Consider the following 25,693-nt stretch of genomic DNA (forward strand, 5'->3'; position numbering starts at 1 on the left):
AGCTCACCCCCGTCGCGGGGATTTGAACTGCCAACCTTCTGATCGGCAAATCCTAGGCTCTGTGGTTAAACCCACAGCGCCACCTGCGTCCCTATTAAATAATACACCCCTCTTAAATGTCCAAGAAGTGTTCCAGGAGCCCTCGTAAGTTCTCACGACAGCCCAGCGCTTCCGGAACCCAGAAGGCCCTCACCTGGTTTTCCCCCTGGCGGCTGCGGAACTGGCTGCCAATGCTCCTGCCCCTGGCCTGGCCTTGCAGGGCTGAGGGACCAGGGGCCTTGGGACTGGGGCGCACCATGGAGTAGAGCGCCCGCGCTCCACTCGTCATCTCTCCTGCCTTGCACTCCAGCGACAGGGAGCGGCGAAAATGCGTCCGGGGTTCTCGCTGCCCGCGACCGGCCTGCTTCTGGCGCTTCTGCTGCAGCGCCGCCTGGTGGGCGCTCTCGGCCAGCGCCAGCGCCATCAGCCGAGCTGGGTTCTTGGGGGGAGGCGGAGGCGGGATGTGCCGCAGCACGGACAGCACGCTGGGGGAGTTGGGAGCTGCTTCAGCCTTCGGACCTGAATAGGAAAAAAAGGAAAGGGAGAGAGATTAGAGCCGGCCCTCCCATTGGGGTAGTGAAGCAGCTTTCCAGGACTAGGAGCACAACAGAAAGACTTATAACTGGTTGTTGCTCCTCTTCCAGGATGGAGCACAAGGAGGTTCCTGATGAATGCAGGATGTGGTACCTGTGGCTCTCCAGATGTTGCTGGATCACAACTCCCATCATCCCTGTCCGTCAGCTGTGCTGCCTGGACCGGTAGGAGTTGTAGTCCTAAAAGTCTGGAGGGCACCAGGTGGGCAAAGGCTGCCCCGCTACTACTTCAAAGTAATAACAGCAGTAAGTAAACGGTCCTTACTGTTGGCAGAATTTGAACAATGGGTTAAATTACACAGTGCTTGGGCTCATGCCTTGGGAAGTACATCCCCCACACCTGGAGGGTCTGAGATAAGGGTCCCAGGTGCACTGGGTTACCATAGCAACACCAGCGACGCTGGGTGTATGATTTGCTGAGTCATTCACCTTCCCATTGGTTCAGGAAATATGCCTATGTGTAGAGATTTGTATAGTTGTCTCTAGGGCATTGCTTTCATTATGTCCTCTGTGTGTGTGTTTTGCCTTGATGATGTAGTGTTTGCATGTCAGGGTCTAACTCTGAATCTGTGGAAAGTCAGCGGAAGAGGCTGTGGGTTTCATGCAGTAGTGTTAGATGAATAAGAATAAGAATAAGAATAAGAATAAGAATAAGAATAAGAATATTAATTGTACTGGGTTGCACCAGCCACTCTTCCAACAAAAACAAAAGCATAATAAAACATAAAACATTAAAAACTTCCTCATACAGGGCTGCCTTCAGATGTCTTCTAAATACTGTGTAGTTATTTATCTCCTTGACATCTGACGGGAGGGCATTCCACAGGGCATGTGCCACTACCAAGAAGGCCCTCTGCCTGGTTCCCTGTAACTTCACTTCCTGCAGTGTGGGAACCATCAGAAGGCCCTCAAAGCTAGATCTCAGTGTCCAGACTGAACGATGGGGGTAGAGACGCTCCTTCAGGTATATAGCACAAGACCAGAATAACTGTACATAGCAGTTTATCTATAGTTTAGCTTTCTCTCGTGTCTGGAGACAATACACACTTTGTTACTTTGAATGGTGTGGAAGAAGATGTTCTGCTGGGAGCAAGAAATCTCTGAAGACTCTCCAGGGGTTCCATGTACTCTGTTGATACATCACCCTGGCTGAGGAGAATTACCAACCGACTCCCACAAGGCACCAACACTTACTGAGTGGCGACGTGCAGCCTTTGGCTTGCGTGATCTTGCAGCGCACTTCACGCTCGCAGCTGTCGCTCAGCTGCCCACCAGCAGCACACAGCAGCATTGAGATCATGTGCGGCGGAGAGGCATGCCTGCCGGGGCCCCTGGCCTCGCCCCCGGCGAACATCTCCAGCATCTCTTCAGGGAGGGAGACAGGCAGCGGCTCCGATGTATCCTTGCCGATCGTGGGGGGCGAGCAGGGAGAGAGCGCCCGCCCAGGGCTCGGAGGCCCGGAGTCGTCCGAGAGCGAGGGCTGCCGAGCCGGGGGGCTGCACTGGAAGGTCAGCGGGTCGAAGTCCAGGCCGCGGAGGCCAGGGGGGCTGAGCTCCAGCTCCGAGTCCAGTTCTGAGTCGCCTTCCAGCCAGGAGGAGCGGCGCCGGGCGGCCACATCTGCCGCCCCAGCCGCCACACCCTCGCCACGGCCGGACACGGAGGAGCCCAGAGAGGAGCATGAGCGGCACGGTTTGAGGGTGGGGAAGGCATCGCTGCTGGAGTGTGGACGTGGCAAGCAGGGCAGCTTGGGGAGGCCTAGGACACGGACCGAGAAAGGAGAAAACCCACACAGGTAAAGGACATGCAACTCCCTGGCCCACTGTCACCCACCGGATGCACATCCGAGAGGAAAGGGGCAAGGCTCAGCACCACACAGGGTAATAATAATAATAATAATAATAATAATAATAATAATAATAATTTGTTATTTGTACCCTGCCCATCTGGCTGGATTTCCCAGCCACTCTGGGTGGCATCCAACTAAGATTAAAAATACATTAAAATGTCACACATTAAAAACTTGGCTGAACAGGGCTGCCTTCTGATGTCTTCTAAATGTTAGGTAGTTGTTGTTCTCTTTGACATCTGATGGGAGGGCGTTCCACAGGGCGGGCGCCACTACCGAGGAGGCCCTCTGCCTGGTTCCCTGGAATTTGGCTTCTCGCAATGAGGGAACCGCCAGAAGGCCCTCGGCGCTGGACCTCAGCGTCCTGGCACAACGATGGGGGTGGAGACGCTCCTTCAGGTATACTGGGCCAAGGCCATTTAGGGCTTTAAAGGTCAACACCAACATTTTGAATTGTGCTCGGAAACGTACTGGGAGCCAAAGTAGGTCTTTCAAGACCCATGTTATGTGGTCTATACTTCTGCCTCTGGGGAACTGGCTGCTTGCATACAGGTGTGCTGTTAGAGATTCCCCCCTGAAAGGCAATGGGTGCAAGCCTGAAACTCTCCACTAGGGTGGGAGATATATCGTCCCAAACTGGGTCAATATTGTGTTATCACTTTCATAATTTCTGACCTGGCAATGTATCGTGAATCACGATATGCGTGTGTATGTGTGCAATGCAAAAAATCACAATGCGGGGCAAATTGTGAAACTAGCCAATGTTTCGCTGCAGCCCCTGTTAACTCTGCCAGCTCAGCTCTTCCCTGCCTCTTGCAAGGGGGCAGCAAATCACAACAGCAGGTGCCAGCAAAAATCACAATGCAGGGAAAACCTTGAAGCCAGCCAGTGCCTCTACAAAGCTCCATCCTTATTTCAGACCTTGTGATATATCGGTATATCGCAACGTTGAGCTGGTGGAAACCAGATATCGCCCAGCCCTGCTTTCTACATCCTGTAGAGCTTCAGCATACAAGGCTGCCCCTTTGCAAGGGCCACAGCTCAATGGGAGAGCATATGCTTTGCATTCAGAAAGTGCCGGTTTCAATACCTGGCATGGCTAGGTAGCAGGCGCCACTTGAGTAGGCCAGGGAGGGGAACCTGTTCTCCTCCAGGTGTGGCTGGACTACATAATCCCTGACTATTGGCTATGCTAGCTGGGGCTGATGGGATTTGGAGTCCAGCAACAGGTCCTCCAGTCCTGGAATAGACAATATTGGACTTGATGGCCAAGCAGTCTGGCAAATGGCTGGCACAAGGCAGTTTCCTTATGTTGCTATGATCTTTTTGGCCAGTGATTATGGTGGCAGGACCCTCACGGGCAAAGCACCACCAGCTGCTGGCTCCCTACCTATCAGGTTTAAAGCCATGAACAGAAGCCACAGAAACCTACCATGTAGACCTGTGCTCAGATTGCTTGTTTGTCCAGCAGAGGGAATGAATGCAGCTCCCAGCTGCAAGTCTAAAGGTAGGTTTGTGCAACCTGTTTTTGTAGCAGGGATGGGGAACTCTAGATGTTAATGAACTACAACTCCCATCATCTTTGACCAGTGAGAGCTGGGGCTGCTGGGAGTTAGGTTCCAACAACATCTGGAGGGCCACAGTTTCTCCACACCTGTTTCAAAGGCAAAAGTCACCTGGAAGGTTGGCAGTCTATGCAGCTATTATTCTGTCTTATTTACTGAGTTTATATGCTGTGCTCCCTCCCTAAAGAGCCCTGGTGGCAGCCCCTGGTGCCCCCACCTCCCCGTATGTCCCAGCCTATGAGGTTTCCTCTTACCTGCAATACTGGCCTGCGATATCAGGGACTCCTCACTCTTGGCTGATCGCAAGGTGACAGTCTCAGGCTGGCCCCCTGAAACAAGACAGGACAAGGAAGTAGGTGATTAACTGAAAAGGGCCTTATCTCAAGGTCTCAATCTCTCTTCCAATCCTCACCCATGAAACAAGCTTTATCCACTCTGGGATAAATATAAAGCCATAGAGGAATGCTAGTTGGAGGACTTCGTTTCAGGTTCCCAGGCAGTATATATTGTACACCGGGCAAGCACACCACACCTGTGGAATTTATTATCTGGTGCAGAACTGAGCATCTGTGTATCTCAGCTTCTTTTTAAAAACAAAGCAAGTTTCTAGCCCTTAAGAGTGCTTACCGGGGGCTTATCCACACTTCCCTGTTGTTTTGTAATACGTTTTTGCCACTTGCCTGGCAGGGTGGTGCAACAGCCTCCCAGCAGTGGAACCACTGCAACTTACCAGGAAGAGTGAAGCAGTGGCAAGGTCTGGGCTGTGTGAACACGCTAGTGGAGCAAACCCAGTGCTGCTACAACTCTGGCCTCACCACCACCTTGCCCCTCCCAGATTAGAGGAGCCTCTCCTGATCTGCACACTGTCCCGAAAATCCATGGATGAAGAAAGCAACCCACGATCGGGTGTTGACCAGGTCTCTCACCTGGCAGAGACTCTCCAAGCCCAAAAAGGTCTCCAAGGCGGTGTGATTTCTTGCGAAACGTGACTGGCGTTTTGCCAATGGCAAAGAAGGCCTTCCAGCTAGGACCTGACGTCTTCCGCAGCCTCCCATTACTTTCTGCCTTTTGCCTGCAGGTGGGAGAGACAGGTCAGCCTGAGGCCACCAGCTCCGGCAGCTAAGCAGTCCGAGCCTGTGCCAGATTGCAGAGAGCCGTCCCAGTTGGCTGCTGTCACTGCAGTTACAAAATAAAAAACAACCTACAACCCACTTCCCTCTGAAACATCAGCTCTCGAAGGGTCATCGCACACAGCAATCTGACAATGGTCTTCACAGTAGCGTAAGAAGTGCTTCCCCGGATCAGGGTGAGGTCTATTTACTCCACCATCAACTGGAAAGCAGGGCATCGGAGTGGTGCAAACGCACTTGTTGTTCGCTCCCAGCACCTGATGTTTAGAGGTATACTGCACCTGTACATGGAAGCCCAATTACCTGGTGTCAGGTGAGCTCAACACAGAAGAAAGTTTCCCTTGCCCCTGCAGATCGTTGGATCCCTGCTTAGCCTCTGGCTTGGTAGCCTTGCATAAGGCCTGGGTCCGTGCCTGTGCTTCTTCCAGGGACAGCAATCGGGTGGAGGGGCAGCTGACCACCTGGGATTTGGGTCGGGGAAGGAAGCAGCGCCCTGTTGGAGGAGACAGGTTGCATGAGTGCAAAGAGGGATATGGCCTCATGGCCCACCGTCCGGACAGGCAGCCAGGCCCACACTTGCCCAACATTAGGAGTGCATGCAGTCATAGGGAAAAGAAAGTACACCCCCTTTGCATTATGTAGTTTTGCATATCAGGACATCATAGCAATCATTTGTTCCTTAGCAGATCTTAAAGGTAAAGGTAAAGGGACCCCTGACCATTAGGTCCAGTCATGACCGACTCTGGGGTTGCGGCGCTCATCTCGCTTTATTGGCCAAGGGAGCCAGTGTACAGCTTCCGGGTCATGTGGCCAGCATGACTAAGCCGCTTCTGGCGAACCAGAGCCGCGCACAGAAACGCCGTTTACCTTCCCGCCGGAGCGGTACCTATTTATCTACTTGCACTTTGATGTGCTTTTGAACTAATAGGTTGGCAGGAGCTGGCACCGAGCAGCGGCAGCTCACCCCATCGCGGGGATTCGAACTGCCAACCTTCTGATTGGCAAGCCCTAGGCTCTGTGGTTTAACCCACAGCGCCACCCGTGTCCCATTAGCAGGTCTTAACATTAGGTAATTGCAACCTCAGATGAACAACAACACCTGACATATGACTCCGTGTCATGATTTATTTAACAGAAATAAAGCCAGGATGAAGAAATCATGTGTGAAAAACTAAGTACACCCTTACTGCTTCCATACGAATTAAGAGGTGAACTGGCAGGCAGGGGCTGCTAATCAAATGTCCTTGCTTAATTGATCATTAGCTAGTGTGTCCACCTCTATAAAAGCTGAAGTTTTGGCAGTTTGCTGGTCTGGAGCATTCAGGTGTGTTTTAACACAATGCCAAGCAAGAAAGATGACACAATGCTCTTAGATGAGCATCAGTTTGCTACTTTTCCCAGTCTACCACCTAAGACAAGAGGTCCATCTTGTACAATGAAAGGGCCGGCTGCACTACATATAAAACGTGTACATTCTGCCTGAAAAGAAACCTTTCTTGAATCATTAGAGGAGCGAAACTGGCAGCTGAATCAGCATTTGACTTGCTGACACCTACCCCTGCCATGCAAATTGCAAAACCGGCTCATTTGGTAGGTGACAAACCTCCTGGCAGGGCTCTTTAAATATTTGTTTGTTTGCTTAAAAATTTATAAAGGTAAAGGTAAAGGTACCCCTGCCCGTACGGGCCAGTCTTGACAGACTCTGGGGTTGTGCGCCCATCTCACTTAAGAGGCCAGGGGCCAGCGCTGTCCGGAGACACTTCCGGGTCACGTGGCCAGCGTGACATCGCTGCTCTGGCCAGAGCCAGAGCCAGAGCCGCACACAGAAACGCCGTTTACCTTCCCGCTGGTAAGCGGTACCTATTTATCTACTTGCACCCGGAGGTGCTTTCGAACTGCTAGGTTGGCAGGCGCTGGGACCGAGCAGCGGGAGCGCACCCCGCCGCAGGGATTCGAACCGCCGACCTTTCAATCGGCAAGCCCTAGGCGCTGTGGCTTTTACCCACAGCGCCACCTGCGTCCCCTTATAGGCTGCCTTTCTCTCTGAAGGCCCCCAAGGAGCTAACAAATGAAACTAGAGTCAACAATTAAAAAGGCAGCAATAAAAAAAACCCCAGAACAGTTACCGTTTGCCTTCAGCCTCTGTTCTGCACATGAATGATTCCCCGCCACTGCTGCCTATCCCAGAGTGGGGGAGCATTTTATTGTTGGAAAAATCTAGGAGCCAGAGAGATAATTTTAGGAGCCAGTTCCTAAGGAGCTGGCCCTCTTTAGTAACCCTGGTGCCAGCTGCCAGCCCATATATATATTCAGATCCTGAATTTTTGCACCTTTGAATATAATGAAATGCTCAAATTGGACCTCCCACAATGATATGCCAGACCTCATGGTGAACAAGAACGAAATACTTTCAAGAATCCCAGTAACATCCCATATCATCCCATAACTCTAAGCTCAGTGGTGAAAGCAGAAGCAGTTTTCAACCCAGAACTTTCCAGAATGTCCTCTCTATCCATTCATTTCTACTTAATTTCACTTCTGCCAACAATCAGATGAATTATACCCCGCAAACTAGGGAGGCCCCATAAGAAAGAACATAGGACCTTGCCCTATAATGAGTCACATCACTGGTCCATCTAGCTCAGTTTTGTCTACACTGACTGGCAGCCACTCTTCAAAGTGGTATGAAAGTGCTTTAAATGTTGGTGCGGACGGGGCCTCTTCATCAAGGAAAACCGGTGACAGCTCCTTGCCTGGGAATAGATTGGAGAACAGTGGCGAAGGGGAACAGGGCTCCATTGACCATACAAATCCAAGCAACCTGAAATGTCATGGTTTCCTTCAAGAATTCTGGAGCAAGCAAGCAATTCCGTGACAATGAGGCAGAGGGATTTCTTAACAGATTTCATAGCAGCCTCAGAAAAAAGTCCCCTTTGGCGCGAGCTACCTGCGCTGTCCTTTCCGACGGAGGTGAAAGTGTCGCTGAAGAGCACCTGAACATTGTTGAGGAGGAATTCGACCACGAGAGACTGGACTCGGACTTCCTGGAAGGCATCGGCACCGCACTGTGCGACAACCTCCAGAGCCATCGACCTGCCGTAAAAAGCAGCGAGGGGGAGGGATTACTAGAGAGCCTTGTTTTCCTGTAAGATGGGCCTGGGGAGGGGACAAGCACGTGCTCACAGCCCCAGAATATCATCGTTGAAAGCCCAGAGGGCACAGTCCCTCAGTAACATGGCTGAGAAGGGCCAGACCCACAAAGCAGCATGATAGAAGCGCATGTGGAATGTGCAAAGGGCCCCATGAGGAGGAGGAGGCTGGTGTTGGAGGGAAACCCCAGGGAACCGTGGGTAAGTGATGGGGAGGTGTCAAGATCGGGAGCTAAATGGGAAGGTAGAATAAATGCTAGTAAAAGCTCAGGTGGAATATTGGATGAAGCTCTCAAGCAAGGATGGTTAATTATTTCCAGGCCGAGGCCTGCATTGGTCAACTCTCTGAAGGCCAGAGGGGGTGCAGGGATGGATTAACAGTGCACACACACTGAGTGGTGCTATCTCAAAGCCCAGTAAGCAAGGCGCTGGGCTTTGGGAAGGAGGCACGAGGCCCTGACAGGGTCCTAGAGTCTTCCCATCTTCTTCCCAAAGCCTACTTAGCTCTTTCCCAGCTTTAGGAAAGACGTGGAAAGCTCTAGGACCCTGCCAGAGCCCTCACATCTCCTTCCCAAGGCCAGGGGCCTCCTTACCTGCCTTTGGGAAGACAGTGTGAGGACTGGGGCTGGGGGGGAGGGCGCCAAATGTTGGCCTTGCACAGGGTGTCATCGTACCCAAGTATGGTGGGTGTGGCTGAATTGTGGAAGTGCGTAGCCTTGAGGCACCACCAAAAAAAAAAGTCCTTTTGGCATGATGGCATCACAGCAGGCACCCACAGGAGCAGTGAAAAGGATGACAACATTTTTATTTATTTTTTGCAAGGGAGGAGAGTCATGGGGGAACTGATACAGCCTGCCCGCTAGCCATCTTTGAGCTAGAGGCCCTAAACAGGAATGCCTGGGTAGGGCCCCACAACACTCCCTTGAAGGTAGGGGTGGGGAACCTGACAACCACTTTCCCTGGGGGGAAAGGGTTGGGGAGCCCATTCAGGTGGTGGGCAAGGCCAAAACATACCTCCTTCTTACACACACACCCCTTAGCCCTGAGTCATAGCTCCGTAGGTAGAACATGAGACTCTTCCTCTCAGGGCTGTGGGTTCGATCCCCACATTGGGCAAAAGATTCCTGCACTGCAGGGAGGGAGACTAGAGGACTCTCCAGGTCCCTTCCAGCTCTATAATTCTAAGATTCTCTCTCTCACACACACACACACCACCAATCTCACACAGTCTACGGCCTGAGCCAGAGTGCCAGAATATGCTAGGGACGAAATAGGGAAATTTGAGAGGAGCTTAAGAGCTGTAGATTCTTATCCCTCAGGGCTGAGTGCAGGAAGGGTCGACTTCATGCCCCAGAGAGTTATGGGTAAGGGCTGGTGTTAGTACAGGGGAAATGCTGCGGGAACAATGGAGAGAGGATTCAAAGAGCGCTGCAGGCAAGAGCTGGAGAAGGTGCAAGGCGGAGGAGCATCGTGGCAACACAGGGGAGGCACAGGGCAGGTTGGGGTGGGGGGTGCCAGTGCAGGGCCATTGATCTGGGCGTCTCACCGCAGCAGGTTGGGTGCCCAAACGATGGCTAAGTTGCGGATATGCATGCTGGTGTTTTGACTGTGCATAGCCATGCGGGCCAGGTGCCGCAGCAGGAATTCCAGGGTCCTGTTGGGACAGAGCAGAAGCTGCTACAGCTAGACAGTCCACTTCGACGGACCGCCGGCCCCCTCACAAACCCCGCCCTCAACACCATTCCGCCGCCCCCCTTGCAAGGGCTCTTGCATTCACCCTCCCTCCCCTTGCTGGGGGAGCCACCTTGGGCACCGTGTTCACGCCTCAAGCAACACCTACCTGTAGTGCGGTGGGGGCAGCTGCTGAATGACGTCGTGCACTCGCACCAAGCGATCCTCGTTCCCAGAAACAGACACGGCCTCCTGCGACGACAGGGCAGGGGGAAAGCAGAGGGAAGGAGTCAGCATGGTCACCAGGCCTCTTGTGGAATGGTAGGGCTGTGAACAGCTCCCCCTAAGCTGGTGATTTGGATCAGCCCTGATCCCATCCAGGGCTGACTTATATCGGTTTGGGGTCCAACCGGATCCAGTGCACAGCCCTATGGAGAAGGACTGGGAGAGTTTGCTTCCAGGCCCGATTCAAGGTGTTCACATTAGTTTTTGAAACCCTAAATGACAAAAGCCCTCTGAAAGACCACCTCTATCCCTACTGAGCCTCTCGCGTGTTAAGATCAGCAGAGGGGACCCTCTGGGTGGTTCCACCACCTTGGGAAATGTGGGGAATGGTGGTCTAGGAGAGAGCATTCTCTGCGGCAAGCCCTAAATTGTGGAACTCCCTCCCCAAAGAGGCGCACCTGGCAGCTTCATTGCACAGCCTCTGCCATATTCTGAACATCATTATTTATTAAATTTGCATGCCGTCCTCCATCCAAAAATCACAGGGGATCACAGGGGAATTCACAACCTTAAAAATGCACCTCTTTACTCTGGCCTTTGACAATTAAGGTCTTTTGTTTTGAGGAAGCCACCTCTTTTACTAAATTCCTAATTTTCTCTTCCACTTGGAATGCTTTTACTTGTCTTACAACTAACACTGTTATGGCGTCAGGTGATTGATAGGTGGGCAGCCCTGATAAGGACCCTGGCCCAGCAAGTTGAAAAGCTTTCCCAACCCAGATCAAAATGTTTCCTCTAGCATTTGACCAAAATCGACCCTCCTACCACTTAAGCTATAGCTGTCAACTTTTCCCTTTTCTTGCAAGGAATCCTATTCAGAATAAAGGAATTTCCCTTTAAAAAAGGGAAACGTTGTCAACTATGACTTAAGCATGTGCGGTTAAGACCTGCCCTCTGGGGCAACATAAAAGAAATCTTTGCCCTCTTCAATGTGACAGCCCTTGAGTATTTGAAGAGTAAACAGAACAATCTTTTTTGGAGAGGGAGGGGAAAGTGTGGAGGCTGTTGAAAGGCCATGAACAGGAGCAAAACAGAGCAGGGTGATATAGAAAAAGAAATGAATTACAAAGCAGATTTTGGAGCGCGGGGAACAAAACCTTCCATTCTCATTTCATTGTAATTATGAACATGGATACTGTTTATGTAGTTAACCTATTTTAATGGTAATAATTTTGCAATGTTTTTATTGCACTTATTCTCTCTCTGTGTGTATATTTATATATGTTTACCTGCTGTAAATCACTTCAAGATCTACAGAAACAACATGCATGCATGCATGTTTTTCCTTATATTTTCCCCAAGTACAGTGGTGCCCCGCAAGACGAATGCCTCGCAAGACGAAAAACTCACTAGACGAAAGGGTTTTCCGTTTTTCAAGGTGCTTCGCAAGACGAATTTCCCTATGGGCTTGCTTCGCAAGACGAAAACGTCTTGCGAGTTTGCTTCCTTTTTCTTAAAACCATTAATACCCGGGGAATCCGCACTCCGCAAGACGAAAAAATCGCAAGTCGAAGCAACTCGCGGAACGAATTAATTTCGTCTTGCGAGGCACCACTGTAACAGGGGAAAGCCTTGCTTGTCGTTATTAAAATGAAAGCTGAGAATTCAGGAAAGGGGGCTGAAACATCCCTGGGGTGGACTTAGTGACACCACCAATCCCTTCTGCTCCAGCTTTCAATTGACTGAGAAGATGTAGTCCTGCCTCTGAAGACTTCAGCTCATATTTATCACTAGCCATGCCTGGATGTTGCCCATCAAAGTATCACAAATACAAGCCAAAAGGAATTTAAAAGGAAGGAGAGGGAGAGGAAGGAGGAGGCAGGGTTAACCAAGCCTGAAATAGCCCAGCACGAAGAGCAGGTGATTCAAAAGAATAAGGAAGTCAGGAGAAACTGCTGCACGTATTATTGTGTAGGCAGCAACGTTGGCAGGCGATGTAATTGTACTCCACTGCTCCACCCCCTCTTCTTCCTCTTTTGTTCCGCGACTCCAATTTTTATTGTTTAGCCCTGGGAACACGCACATGGCCAACTCTCACTTGACAGTTTGAGCACACAACAGCTGCCGTTTCTGAGACACTGGGGGCACCCACAGAAACTCACCTGGCACACAGGGCAGGTGATGGATCTGACAGGAGAAAGGGGAGGGGTCATTGGCACCAGTTGTGCTCACTTTGCTGTTTCTAGTACAGTGGAACCTCAGTTTTCAAGTGTCTCAGAAGTCGAAGGTTTTGGCTTTCAAACGCCGAAAACCCAGAAGTAAATGCTTCCAGTTTTGAACGCTTTTCGGAAGCCGAACATGCCACGCAGCTTCCCTATTGAGTTTTCCGGACATAAATGCTTCCGGAAATGCAGGCTTCGGTTTTCGAACATTTCAGAAGTCGAATGGTTCTTCTGGAACAGATTCTGTTCGAAAACTGAGGTTCCACTGTATGTTCATGCATTGCTCAAAAGTAACGTATAAACGGAATGATAATGCTGCACACAGGCAGCTCGGAGTCCTGCTCTGGACTCCCCTCCTAACTGCAGTGTGGCAGATGCATATGAGAGGCAAGGTCATTTCAGATGTGGTCCAAAGCCTGCCTGGACCCACCTTGGATTTCATTCTGATACCTAGTAATGACAATGGGTGGTAGCTATCTCCAATATATTTAGAGCAGTGGCTGTGCAGCCATCTGTTGTGGACACTCTAGTTCTGAATTTCTAGCTCTCTGGATTTCCTGCATTAAGCAGGGGTTAGGCTAGACGGCCTACATAAACCACTCCAACTCTACGATTTCTTAAAGGGGTAGCTGAGGAATGGTGGAGGCGGCAGCAGTGACCGAAGTCACTGAGTGGGTGGGACACTTCTCCCGGCGGTCTGCAAGGCTCACAGCAAACTTGTTGTAGAGTTGGTAGGTGAGCAGCGGGTTTGGCAACTCCCGGAAGTACAGCTTGCAAAGAGAGCTGACCGAGTGGATGTCTTGTAAGTAGACGTCCCTGGAGAGCTCGGGCACTCGCTCACTGTCAAACTCGTGCCTGCAGGAGATAGGAAGCCGCGGGAAGAGAGAAATTACACAAAGCAGTACAAATTGCACAGTGACCCACAGCCAGGCAACCTTTTGCTTGGCCTACTTAGGGCCAAACATGACGTGACAAGGCAGCTTTCTGCATATCTGCCCAAAGGGGTGACTCTATTCTATACATGAAAAGAAGCGGGTAGGGGAGAGGACTGAAACCTTTGCTCCTCGCCTTACCACAATGCTCTTTGTTGCTTTAAACTTTTCTCCCAGTTCCAAAACCTGGATTGCGGCACTGATTTATTTAATTTCTATTTCAACCGAAATCTTCCAGCCTTTCAGAAATCCCAACAGAAAGGAATCAATGCAAGACAATGAAAATCCCGCATTCAAAACACCTAACGGTGCTACTACTGCTGCTACTACTAATCAATAAGAATTCCATATATTAAGTAGTGGGATTAAATAAATATCTCTGTACAGCATGCATGAGTAAAACAACTAGGAACCTCAAAAAGAAATCATATGGAAAACGTCGAATTCTCAGAATGTTAATTACACAAATATATATATATGAAATATTACAAGCAGCACATAAAGAGCTAGGAGTAAACGTAATAAATTGATGCGTCACTGTGTCAAGGCTGAGCAAAGCTAGAACTGGGAACCCTTGACTAAATGCCAGCGATGAGAGACCCAGGGCCTCTGGGTCTCTTTATGGTTGGAATGTATCCTGGAGCTGTGGTAACAATTGCTTTCCTGGGTGGAGAAAGATGTGTGTGCATAGGAAGCAGACTTTTGGATGGCTGGAATGCAGCCTAATCTGCAAAGGTTTGCTCCGCCCACTTTCGCAATTTGCCCTGCCCACCACTGACCTAAAGTCCACGGAAAGTTGCCTACAAGGCGCTACGGACATCAGGCTGAAAAATATTTCCCTGTCCCTCTTGTATGCAGCTGTCCCATGTGGTGAACCACTTCCTGTTTGGGGCGGAACTTTACCCAAACTACCAGTCTCAGCTCCTGTGCCACAGGGTTCACTTCCTTCCTCCTCCTCCTCCTTCTCCATATGCTCCTTTTCATGTACAGGACAGATCTTCCATTATTTGGGAGTAAGATAGATGTGGCCGTCATATCCGGTCTAATTTGGTTGTTAAACCTTTGCGTCTAGGACTTTCTGTGCTAAACGAGGCCCCGGCCCACAAACCCTGCTCCTCCTGACCAGGGCTCACCGCAACCGTTGGATGTTGGAGGAGACTCCAGAGAGACGGTAGATGCCATCCACAATGCCATGCTTCTCGATAAAATCAGAGCAGGACCGTAGTACCTGGGGGACTGGCATAACAACAAGAAACATATTTAACAACAATATAATATAACAATCATCCTTACAACAACCACATAAGGTAGGGCCAGTGCGATGGCTTGTTGTCCCCATGGGTCAACATGTTAAATTGGTTTATTTTATTTTTTCTCATAGAGGTTGAGCTCTGGCCACAAGCACTCATAAAGGACCAGGGAAATGAAAGTGGTAAGCCACAAAGCTGCAAAAGATCTTTTAATGTTGGCAGCATGATTTATCTGAGCACATCTCTAGTGAAGAATGAGTGGAAGATTAGCAGCCAAACCTAACAGATGCATATTCTTTCTAGTTAGCATGAGAAGGGGCTAGGTCCACAGAGCTGTAAGGCTGGGCAGATACTCAGACCATAGAAATACAATAGCTAGAGAGGGCTCTGTGTGATGTCATTTCCCCTCCTCTTAGCTCTGTTCAGCCCACACAGGTGGGCACCTGGAAGGGTAAATGGCAATTCATATACCCTTTCCTGCCTGTTAAAACCCATCCCAAAGAATGCTCTTCAGTCGGTAGACATACTAGGGACAGAAATAAAACCAGGAGTCCTGACGCAGTTTGAGGAGAACCCTCACCCATACAGGCCACTTCCACCCCTTCCAACAGTGTGGTGTGGCAGTTAGAGTGTTGGACTAAGGCCTGGCAGACCACAGTTCAATCACCACTTAGCCATGAAGCTCACTGGGTGATCTTGGACCATTCACTCTCTCTTAGCCTAATCAACCTGACAGGGTTGTTATTGCTGAGATAAAATGGACTGTGTGTTGTTTTCCTAGTAGCAGATGAGGCCGCATTATCGGTAACAGGAAGGATCTGTGGGCAAAATTACCATCATTGCCTGAGTTCTTGAGGTGTTCGCCCAAATCGCAGCCAAACACCCTCTCTCGGAGGATCCCACGCTGCTTCAGGCGCTGCTTGCTGGGCCTGGACTTCATAAAGGTGCGAAGGAACCCAATGAGCTTGCCATGCTTCTTGGACACTGGAACAGAATGAAAGAGAGAGAGTTGTGGCCCTTCTCCAAGCCACTGCAGGACAGCCACTGCATGCGGGCTGCATCATAAAGCCCAAGAAGACAGCAAAGATGCTACTTCGTTGTAGGGATGGCAAATGTGTGACAATCCCCAAGAAAATCACCCTCCCCAAGCTGCTGCTTGCTGCAGGAAGCTGGTATTGCAGTCAATAATACACCACCAGAGAGCCCACTGGGTGCTGCTGGACTATAGGCTCCCATCAGCCTCCAGCCAGCATGGCCAATAGTCAGGGATGCTGGGAGTTGTGGCACAACACCATCTAGACATCTAGAGAACCGCAGGACACCCCCCCCCCACATGCATTTGCCACAATACTTTTTCTTCCAGGAGAGAGGGCAATCTTGGTGAGGTCTTTCGTCAAGAACACAGAACACAGGGAGAAATAGCTGAAGCACACAGCCACTTATGCCATGATCTCAATCCAGACTGGGGTCTCCTAAAGTTGCTATTCAAAACACATTCATGCGTGCAGATTCGAGAATGAATTTAATGTAATGTATGCTTAAGTCTAAGGGACGTGGGTGGCGCTGTGGGTTAAACCACAGAGCCTAGGACTTGCTGATCAGAAGGTCGGCAGTTTGAATCCCCGTGACGGGGTGAGCTCCTGTTGTTTGGTCCCTGCTCCTGCCAACCTAGCAGTTCAAAAGCACATCAAAGTGCAAGTAGATAAATAGGTACCGCTCCGGCGGGAAGGTAAACAGCGTTTCCGTGCACTGCTCTGGTTCGCCAGAAGCGGCTTAGTCATGCTGGCCACATGACCCAGAAGATGTACTCGCTCCCTCGGCCAGTAAAGCGAGATGAGCGCTGCAACCCCAGAGTCGGCCACGACTGGACCTAAGGGTCAGGGGTCCCTTTACCTTTACTTTATGCTTAAGTCTGGGTTGGTCCAAGATGTTCAGCTGCCTGAGGTGTAGGACAAGATGGTACCTTCTTCTGATTCCACATCCAGAATCTGACAGACTGGACACTGGACATTGGCAGAAGGACACCAGGGGCAAGAAGGCTAGCTTAGGGGGTGCTGAGCAGGCCACATTGTGCCGTGTCTCACCTGAGATTGGAGAGAGGAGGCCCGGGGGCCCGGGGATGCCACAGCTCATCCCTTCTGCATCTGCACAAGAAGACACACAGAACATGAAAGGCCAGGAAAGATTAAGAATTCAGTAGTCCAAAGCTACTGGCATAAGTTGCTGTCCCACACTTCACCTCATTAAAACAGAGTTATTTTCTAGGGCTGGTGACAATCTAACATAAACACCATCTCTTTTCAAACCACTGCAATCCCTGAAGCAAACACATCAAATCAGAACAGCACAAGGGCATGAGGGGAAGATGCAGTAATTTTTTTGGACACACAAAATGGCTGCCATAAACCTCCCCTCTCCCCCACTTCCATTCCTTGTCATTTAGTCGCCTGGGGCATTTCCCATCCCTTTAGCACTCTTAACTTGTGAGTCAATGTCTTCGCCAGGGCTACCTGCCATCGTCTGCTGTGTCATTTCTCAGCTGCAGCCTACTTTTGAGAGCTGCCCTGATAGATTTCTAGGCTGCCCACCAAAAAAACTTGGTATAAAATAAAATGAATTGTCTCTTATTTTTGAAAGCTTCACACAGTAACCCAACTCACATCCTAATGGGGAAAGCTAACACAGGAAATGAAGGCGAGGGGAGTCTAATTGCTAAGAAATGATGGTTGATAGAGATCATGGTTAAGGAAGTCAATGGCTGCAGTGGCTGTGTGAAATAGATGGCAGGTGAAATTGGGTGAGTGTTTATGAATGATATGTGTTATGTTGGTCAAAAGTTTACATTATACTGCTTCGTAGTATTCTCTGACTTATTGATATTGTTTATGTGTATGTTTTATTTTTATGTAAATCATTTGACATGGTTTTTTACTGTTTTTACTATTTATGTAATTTTATCTACTATAAGGGACGCAGGTGGCGCTGTGGGTTAAAGCCTCAGTGCCTAGGACTTGCCGATCGAAAGGTCGGCGGTTCGAATCCCTGCGGCGGGGTGCGCTCCCGCTGCTCGGTCCCAGCGCCTGCCAACCTAGCAGTTCGAAAGCACCTCTGGGTGCAAGTAGATAAATAGGGACCGCTTACCAGCGGGAAGGTAAACGGCGTTTCCGTGTGCGACTCTGGCTCGCCAGAGCAGCGATGTCACGCTGGCCACGTGACCCGGAAGTGTCTCCGGACAGCGCTGGCCCCTGGCCTCTTAAGTGAGATGGGCGCACAACCCCAGAGTCTGTCAAGACTGGCCCGTATGGGCAGGGGTACCTTTACCTTTACCTTTATCTACTATAAACTGCTTTGAGATCTTTGGATAGTAAACTATCCATGAATGGAAATAAGAAATAATAAGAAACAGAAGGACACAAACAGTAACACCAGACTAGGAATGGGGGATAAATTTGTTTGGTCTGCAATTAAATTCACACTCCCCAAACTAATACACGAACTGAAACCTCCGTCGAAATCCACACTTCTCCAAATTTTGCAATGCTGTTCTCCAACCAAACAATGTCCAGAAGTACATACATTTGTGAAAACAGCATACAAATGACATTCTGCTAAAGGTTCTCAAACCCTTTTTCTCTAGGCCACACGTAAAACTTCGCTTGCAGCACACCAATTTTTTTATTGATAGGAAATACATTGGAAAACAAATAGATCACAATTAGGATTGTTCTCTTTTACCATTTGATGTTCTTGCTCTCGTTTTGAAAAGGTATCTATCCATATTCTAAAAATAAAAAAATGATACTATACTATACTATACTATACTAAACTGAAATGTTTCAATGTTTCTTTGATTGACCTTGAATCTTCCTGCCACATTTGCCACCCTCTCCTGCCACACCCTTTGAGAACCACTGTGTTAAGCAGAAATTGCTTGCAAAAATGTATATACAAGGTAAAATTGTGTACCAAATTGTGCATATTAAAAGATAACGGGCAAAAAAAGTGAATCAGCATATGGGGTGATCTGATGGCTGAGGATGATGGGAACTGTAGTCCAAAACATCTTCAGGGCACCAATTTAATAAAGGCTGCTATAGACACACACTGCCCAGCTCTTGTCAGCCAAGTGTTCCAAACAACTTACGACTGCAACCTAGATGCATTATGCAAATTAAACAAATTTGCATTTGTTTTGCATAATTTATGCCCATTTTTGCACTTGCATAGTTTGATTGATTTGGATAGTCAGTGTGATGGATGTTGGTCTTAGATTGTGGAGACCCAGATTCAAATCCCCAGGCCATGCAGCTGCCTAGGTGGCCCTGGGCCAGTTGATTTTGCTTAGCCTAACATATCACAGCATTTCCGTGACAGGAAAAATTATACAACCCCCTTAGTTCTGGTACAATAAAAAGGAGAGCTAGACTGGAGAATCAGAGCTTCTGGAACATTTGTGCAGAGCCGGTCCTAACATTAGGCACAGTGAGGCAGTCGCCTCAGGTGGCAAATTTTAGGTGTCATGAAAGAGCCTGGCATCTGAAAGGGCACAGCGTCATCCTCCTGCACGAAGAAAGTGTTCTAGGGTTGTATCCAGTAATACCAATAAATATATAAAGTAATTGAAAATGTATCTGCTGGAAATGGGGGTCATTATGTTTCTGCAGCAAGCCGAATTGTAGATCTAGGAGAATCAGCATATGTGGTCGAACACAGCAAGTCGAGGAGGATGTGCTCACCTGTTTTGAGTCCTGGGCTGGGGCGCTCTGAGAACAGCTCCACACACTCACTGGGGAAGAACCCCACCTGGAAAAGAGGCAGGCAAGGAAGAGTTTGACGTACTGACAAAGCAAAATATGCCTCCTTAAGAAAAACAACCAGGCCTTCCCCTGGCTTAGGAACTTGTTAAACCCTACCTCAGTTATTTATGCCCATCACAAGTGAATGTGGCAAACAGGCCATTAACAAAAATTCTGATGCAATCAATTCATCTATACTGGTTATGGATTAACCAGTATAGGCATAAAGCTGTCAAGACAGGTGACATTGGCTAAATTCATGCACTTGCCACACTAGGTGCCTGGAATTGTGATGGAGGGAGTGGGGCTGACTGAGGCAAGCTACTGAGAGTCACATTTCTCTCAAGCCAAATTGCACGACACCTCTCTGCCGACTTAACAGGGTGCTAAAATGATACCGGCCCAAAAGGCATTTGTATTTGTTTTGAAAGGAATATCTGCTATTTTAAAAAAGCAGAATTGTGCAGATATTTTAAGAAAATTTGTGAAAGGGCATTTTGGAGCAAACTAAAATATAAGTTTTTAAAAAAATAATATGGGCGTGCTGATAAAATGGAGCTGAGCAGAAAATTAGCAGTGAACCGGTGCCAGAAAAAGCTCGTCAGCTGATACATTGCAGCCTACATATACCCAAATGGTGCCTCTTCAGAAAGACAGGAGAGTGGCACTATGATTCACCAGATGTTGCTGGACTACAGCTTCCATCATTCCCAATTGCTGGCCATGCTGGCTAGGGCTGATGGGAGCTGGAGTCCAATTCTCTGAAAGCCTGCCACTATTTCAGCTCACTTGTTTAAATCAAGGTGGGGGACATCTCCACCCCAGTCAGGGCTGCACACCAGCAATGAGTGCAAGCCAAGAAAAAAGTGGGTGGGGCCTAAGCCACTACACACTGGCACACACTCATACCCCTGTCTAGGCACACACGCGTGCACACGCACACTTTCATTCACTCCCACCCACCCATCCAAATTTCTCTTTAATACAATGTGGCCATCTAAGATATAGTGCTGATCCTATGCTTCAACATATCTCTCCTAATGCAATGTGTCTTCCTTCCTGAATACCAACCTGGAATCCATGCTTTCCCCGCCACCAGCTCCTGTCCTCCTTGGGGGGCATATCAATCACGGAAATGATGTCTCCAACCTGTGCCAAACAAATTAACAAAACAACAACAATCCTATGTTAGTGCATGAACCATGGTGGGCAATCTCCAATGTTGTTGTTTAGTCATGTCCGACTCTTTGTGACCCCATGGACCAGAGCACATCAGGCACTCCTGTCTTCCACGGCCTCCCGCAGTTTGGTCAAACTCATGCTGGTAGCTTCGAGAACACTATCCAACCATCTCGTTCTCTGTCGTCCCCTTCTCCTTGTGCCCTCCATCTTTCCCAACATCAGGGTCTTTTCCAGGGAGTCTTTTCCAGGGAGTCTTCTCTTCTCAATCTCCAGTGTTAGCCGTGCTTAAAAGTAGATCCACTGAATCTACTAGATTTAAGTAACTCAGAGTAGACTAAGTGATTTTGGTAGGTCTACTCTGACTACAAGGAATGCCCAGAGCCTCTAAGGGACTTGTTCCAGTCTGCCAGTGTCTGGGTTACATAGGTGTGTACTTCATATGAAGGTGATTAATATATGTAGGGTTGCCTCCAACTAAGTTCTACTTAGAACAGACCCACTGGAATTAATGGACCTAAGTTCACCATGTCCATTAATTTCAATGAACCTATCCTGAGTAGGACAACCTGTACTAGTTACATTTTAAATTGGGCTTTTTCTGAAGTACCTCATCTATATTATCACATTTTATCAATCTTTTATACATGTCTACCCAGAAGAAAGTCCCACTGAATCCCATTTGTGAAACAAAGAGAAAACGTGCAGAATTGATATATGCTGGGAAACAGCAGGTGATATTTGTCCCCATGGAATCCCTGGGGTTCCTCAGATCAGTAAGAAAAAGTTATCCCCCACCACGACAGGACATTCCTTGGAATGTGCTAACACAGATGGGTCCTAGGCTTGCCCTGAGGTGCACTTGGTTCACACAAGATGACAGTGAGGTCCTAGCAAGGTAGAGTTCCACAGGAAACAAGATGGCACCCAAGGTTTTTCCCCAGAATCCTTTGCAGTGTACAAAAGACTCCACCACAGATACAGAGGGTTCCTTGGCAGACAAGTCAATGTGAAAAGAGTTCTTCAAAGATTTGGAAACCACAGTGAGGGGGGCTGTAAATATTTTTAGGAAATAAAAAGACAGCTGTTTTGTTGATTATTGTTTCTTTTTGGTTTTAAATTCATGGCATGGAAGCCAACGTTAGTCAGGGTAGGCCCACTGAATTTAATGGAGATGATGAACTTAATCCCACTGATTTCATTGAGTCTATTCTGAGTCAGCTGAACACATCCTATGCTAGATTGTCTGTGACTGTTGTATACCTGTAATGGTTTACCCCCCACCCGCAAAAAAAAAGTTTTAATAAATCTTCCCTGGGGGAGAGGAACTCTCTGTGCTCCCAAGCAGCACCCTAGCTGGGAAGAGAGATTGAAAAGGTATTGCATTGCAGGTCTACTCAGAAGTAACATGAACTACAAAGTAGTGCTCACCTCAAAGGAGAGCTCGTCAGATGCCTGCGCCGTGTAGCGTTTTACCACATGGGCAGCTGCAATGGCAGGAACATTGATAGAAGCTTCCTCATTGACCAGCAGTCGGTTGCCATGGTTATCAATCTGAAATAAAGGGCAGGGGGAGAATACAAGTGAAGTGGGTGAAGCCTTGGAATGTTCTGTGGGTGTCATCCAGAGATAAAGGTGTTAAGAAAATTCCATCAGAAACTGAAAGAAGAGCAAAAATTCCCACGCTTTGCATGTTCGTCAGAGGTCAGGAACAGAAATCACACGAGCAAATGCAAGCAGCATTCAGTACTGTGCTTCTAGTCTGCAAATGTTATGTAAATCGCTATAATATTTGCTGAAATGTTATTGTCATTTCCCTTCCACTGAAATCAATTGCTTTATTTAATTATGCACGTTTCAGCCGCAGCGGATAGCAAGATGAATAGCGTAGGTTTTAGCGGAAGTCAAACTGTAGCGGAACAGAAACAGCACTGATTGTGACGGACCCAGCACTGGATGAAAATCGTTACCTCCTTACACCCCTAATCCCAGCATACAGTAACTAGGTCACACCACATGGGGCTTCCATCTCATTTTCTGCTAGATTTCCAAAAGAGGCAGAAATGGGTATCTGTGGAGCCCTTGAAAGCAAGATTAACATTTCTAGCACCCTGGCAGCGTTAGTGGTTTACTCTGTGCAGTAATATTACCTACTTAACTTTTCTGCAGAACATTCCAAATGTCTCAGGCATTTCACATACATTGTTTAAGACTTGCATTTATCTGCTTAAAACACACACACACAATTATATTGTACAGTGCTTCATCAGATCCTATATGAGAAATTAAAATAAAAAGAAATACACAAAGCATATTTCAGCTTGCAAATGAAACAGCTGCATCCTCCACCACCACAGCTACCCTCACTGTTCCTCACCTCCATCCAGGTGAGGACCGGTCCACAGTTGATGTTGCTGTCCACAATGGCTGACAGCTTCTCCAGGTACTGTGAAAGCATGGGCACCAGCAGCTGGCAAAGAAGAGAGAAAACATAAGGTGTCACTGGCATATCAGCTCCCTGATTCAGTGTCAACGGAAGCCGACAACTACTTGAGAAGAGATGGTATGAAGATGGGCACTTAGGAAGCACCAAAGTCTGGAAGTCTTTGGCAATGCTGTCTCTGAGCATGTGCAGAGTGCTTATGACACAGTAACTTGCAGCAGGTCCCCCACCTAATAGGTATGGTGAGGGTAGTTTCTTGGAATTAAAAAGACTGGTAGCCCTTGGTATCAGATAGCATTTAATTTCATTATTTGTTATTACATTTACAGTGGTACCTTGGTTCTCAAACTTAATCCGTTCCACGAGTCCATTCGACTCCTGAAACCGTTTGAAAACCAAGGCTTCCGATTGGCTGTAGGAGCTTCCTGCACTCAAGCAGAAGCCGAGTTGGACATTTGGCTTCCGAAAAACCTTCAGAAACCTCAACACTTACTTCCAGGTTTGCGGTGTTCGGGAGCCAATTTGTTTGGCAAGTAAGCCATTCGTGAACCAAGGTTCCACTGTATTTCCATACCAAGGTGGAATGCGCTTCACAATTTTATCCTCACAACAACCTTGCAAGGAAGGTTAGCCCAAGAGGCAGTAGCTGGTCCAAGGTCACCCAGTGAGCTTCATGGCTAAGCGGGGATTTGAACCCTGGACTCCCAGGCCCTGTGCAACACTCTAACCACTTGGAAGGGGCCACAAGGATCATCTGATCCAACCTCCTGCAATGCAGGAATCTTTTGCCCAACGTGGGGCTCAAACCCACAACCCTGAGATTAAGAGTCGCATGCTCTACCAACTGTGCTACCAGGGAGAGTGACCATCTTGCTCTCCGCCTCAGGCAGCAAAATGTTTTGGGCCAGGCCTGTAAGTCAGGGTAGACTAAGACTGAGAAAGATGTCCAGTCTCCAGAGGCAGTGTGAATTCCCTGGACAACTTTTATACTAAACAGTACTTGGAATTCTCTGTTTGGGGAAGGGGACATGCAAGATTCCTGTGTTTGGCGTAACTCTTGCCAATGCATGCCAGAAGCCAAGCCACAGATAGTCACACCCTCCTCAAAACACTCCCCACGCACCCCTCAAAATGTCTCCCAGACAATCACCTCAGGGTGGGCCCGCATGTGGCTGAGGGGCGGCAATTCGGGAAGCTGAGAGAAGCGCCTGTCAAAGATGCAGCAGTGGAGGTGGGCATCCAGGGTGCGGAATTCCTCGTAACTGCGGTGCACTTGCCAGCTCTTTCCCTGCAGGGAGAAAGGCAAACACTGAGGAATAATAATAATAATAATAATAATAATAATAATAATAATAATTTATTATTTATACCCCGCCCATCTGGCTGGGCCTCCCCAGCCACTCTGGGCGGCTTTCATAGAAACCAAAAATACAGTAAAATCACACATTAAAAACTTCCCTGAACAGGGCTGCCTTAAGATGTCTTCTGAATGTCAGGTAGTTGTTTATCGCTTTGACATCTGCTGGAAGGGCGTTCCACAGGGCGGGCACCACTACTGAGGAGGCCCTCTGCCTCGTTCCCTGTAGCTTTGCTTCTCGCATTGCTTCTCGCAATGAGGGAACCGCCAGAAGGCCCTCGGCGCTGGACCTCAGTGTCCGGGCAGAATAATGGGGGTGGAGACGCTCCTTTAGGTATACTGGACCGAGGCCGTTTTACAAAAAAGTAAAAGGTTGGGCCCTAAGAAAAGTTTAAAAATCCATATACGGCCAATACCTTTAGTTGGCTTAATAAATATATTTAACCTACTATGAATTCAGAACCATGCAGGTAGAAGAGGGTGGTAGACAGCTGTTGAGCAAACCCAGGGTCAATATTTTTGTGTGTGAGTGTGTGTGTGTATGTGTGTGTGTGAGAGAGAGAGAGAGAGAGAGAGAGAGAGAGAGAGAAAATATGTTTGAATTGCATTCGCAAGGCCCATCCAAGCCCAGCATTACCACAAAGCATCCCTTGAGCAGATGTTTGGTCAATGCTAGGAAGGGATCATCATTAACACCTGTCCTGGGCCTTTAAACAATTACCACCCATCCCCGGTGCTTTTATCAGTGCCAGACGGCTGGAGACACTCTTTTAAAATTCCCCACAATGCCTCACAGCGCTGCTACATCAGGGGCAGTGTGGGAAATTTTAATGGCGGTTCTCAGACCCAGCTGTTCCATCTCTGAAGGAAGCATTGCTGTGGCTGCTGCTGCTACCTGCCCCTGCCACCAGGTAAACCCATGGATGAAGGAGGCATTGTGGGAAATTTAAATGCTGGCTCCCAGACTCAGTTGCCAGTGATGATTGCTGCAACTTCCTGCAGCCCCAGCCACAGCAAGTAAGCCTGAGAAGGATGGTTCTCCCAAAATTTGTTTGCTGAGGGACCCCTCAAACCTGGAACTGCCCTGGTCTCTGTACCAAAAGTTCAATGAACACAGCAGAAACCAAGGCCCATGGGCAGAATCCAAACACACAGACAAAATCCCAGACATGCGTTGAGATGGTGATGCAGCGTGCGGCAGTTGTAAAGAAAAAAAGAAAAAAGGCAAAGTCCATGCTAGGGATTAGGAAAGGAACTGAGAACAAAATTGCCAATATCATAACGCCATTATACAGT

At 48.6% G+C, this 25,693-nt stretch overlaps 1 protein-coding gene across 2 annotated transcripts in view; it reads right to left on the minus strand.

The window, feature by feature from the left end:
* The window catches only part of ARHGAP33 (Rho GTPase activating protein 33), a 50,174-nt gene that overhangs the window by 6,046 nt on the left and 18,435 nt on the right, over window positions 1–25,693 (minus strand). The window contains exons 5-21 of one of the 2 annotated variants that reach the window (XM_079985900.1): window positions 24,191–24,328; window positions 22,975–23,067; window positions 22,029–22,151; window positions 20,490–20,567; window positions 19,359–19,425; window positions 16,707–16,766; window positions 15,457–15,606; window positions 14,506–14,608; window positions 13,151–13,295; window positions 10,163–10,245; window positions 9,869–9,976; window positions 8,121–8,266; window positions 5,477–5,666; window positions 4,970–5,115; window positions 4,298–4,372; window positions 1,827–2,387; window positions 194–558 (exon numbers count right to left, since the gene is read on the minus strand). In XM_079985900.1, the coding sequence (XP_079842026.1) occupies window positions 194–558; window positions 1,827–2,387; window positions 4,298–4,372; window positions 4,970–5,115; window positions 5,477–5,666; window positions 8,121–8,266; window positions 9,869–9,976; window positions 10,163–10,245; window positions 13,151–13,295; window positions 14,506–14,608; window positions 15,457–15,606; window positions 16,707–16,766; window positions 19,359–19,425; window positions 20,490–20,567; window positions 22,029–22,151; window positions 22,975–23,067; window positions 24,191–24,328 (2,631 nt within the window). The remainder of the gene's footprint in view (window positions 1–193; window positions 559–1,826; window positions 2,388–4,297; window positions 4,373–4,969; window positions 5,116–5,476; window positions 5,667–8,120; window positions 8,267–9,868; window positions 9,977–10,162; window positions 10,246–13,150; window positions 13,296–14,505; window positions 14,609–15,456; window positions 15,607–16,706; window positions 16,767–19,358; window positions 19,426–20,489; window positions 20,568–22,028; window positions 22,152–22,974; window positions 23,068–24,190; window positions 24,329–25,693) is intronic. The other variant, XM_079985901.1, reaches the window with a different exon arrangement.

The sequence above is a fragment of the Podarcis cretensis genome (genome assembly GCF_951804945.1).
Source record: "Podarcis cretensis genome assembly, chromosome: 8".
Classification (NCBI taxonomy): domain Eukaryota; kingdom Metazoa; phylum Chordata; class Lepidosauria; order Squamata; family Lacertidae; genus Podarcis; species Podarcis cretensis.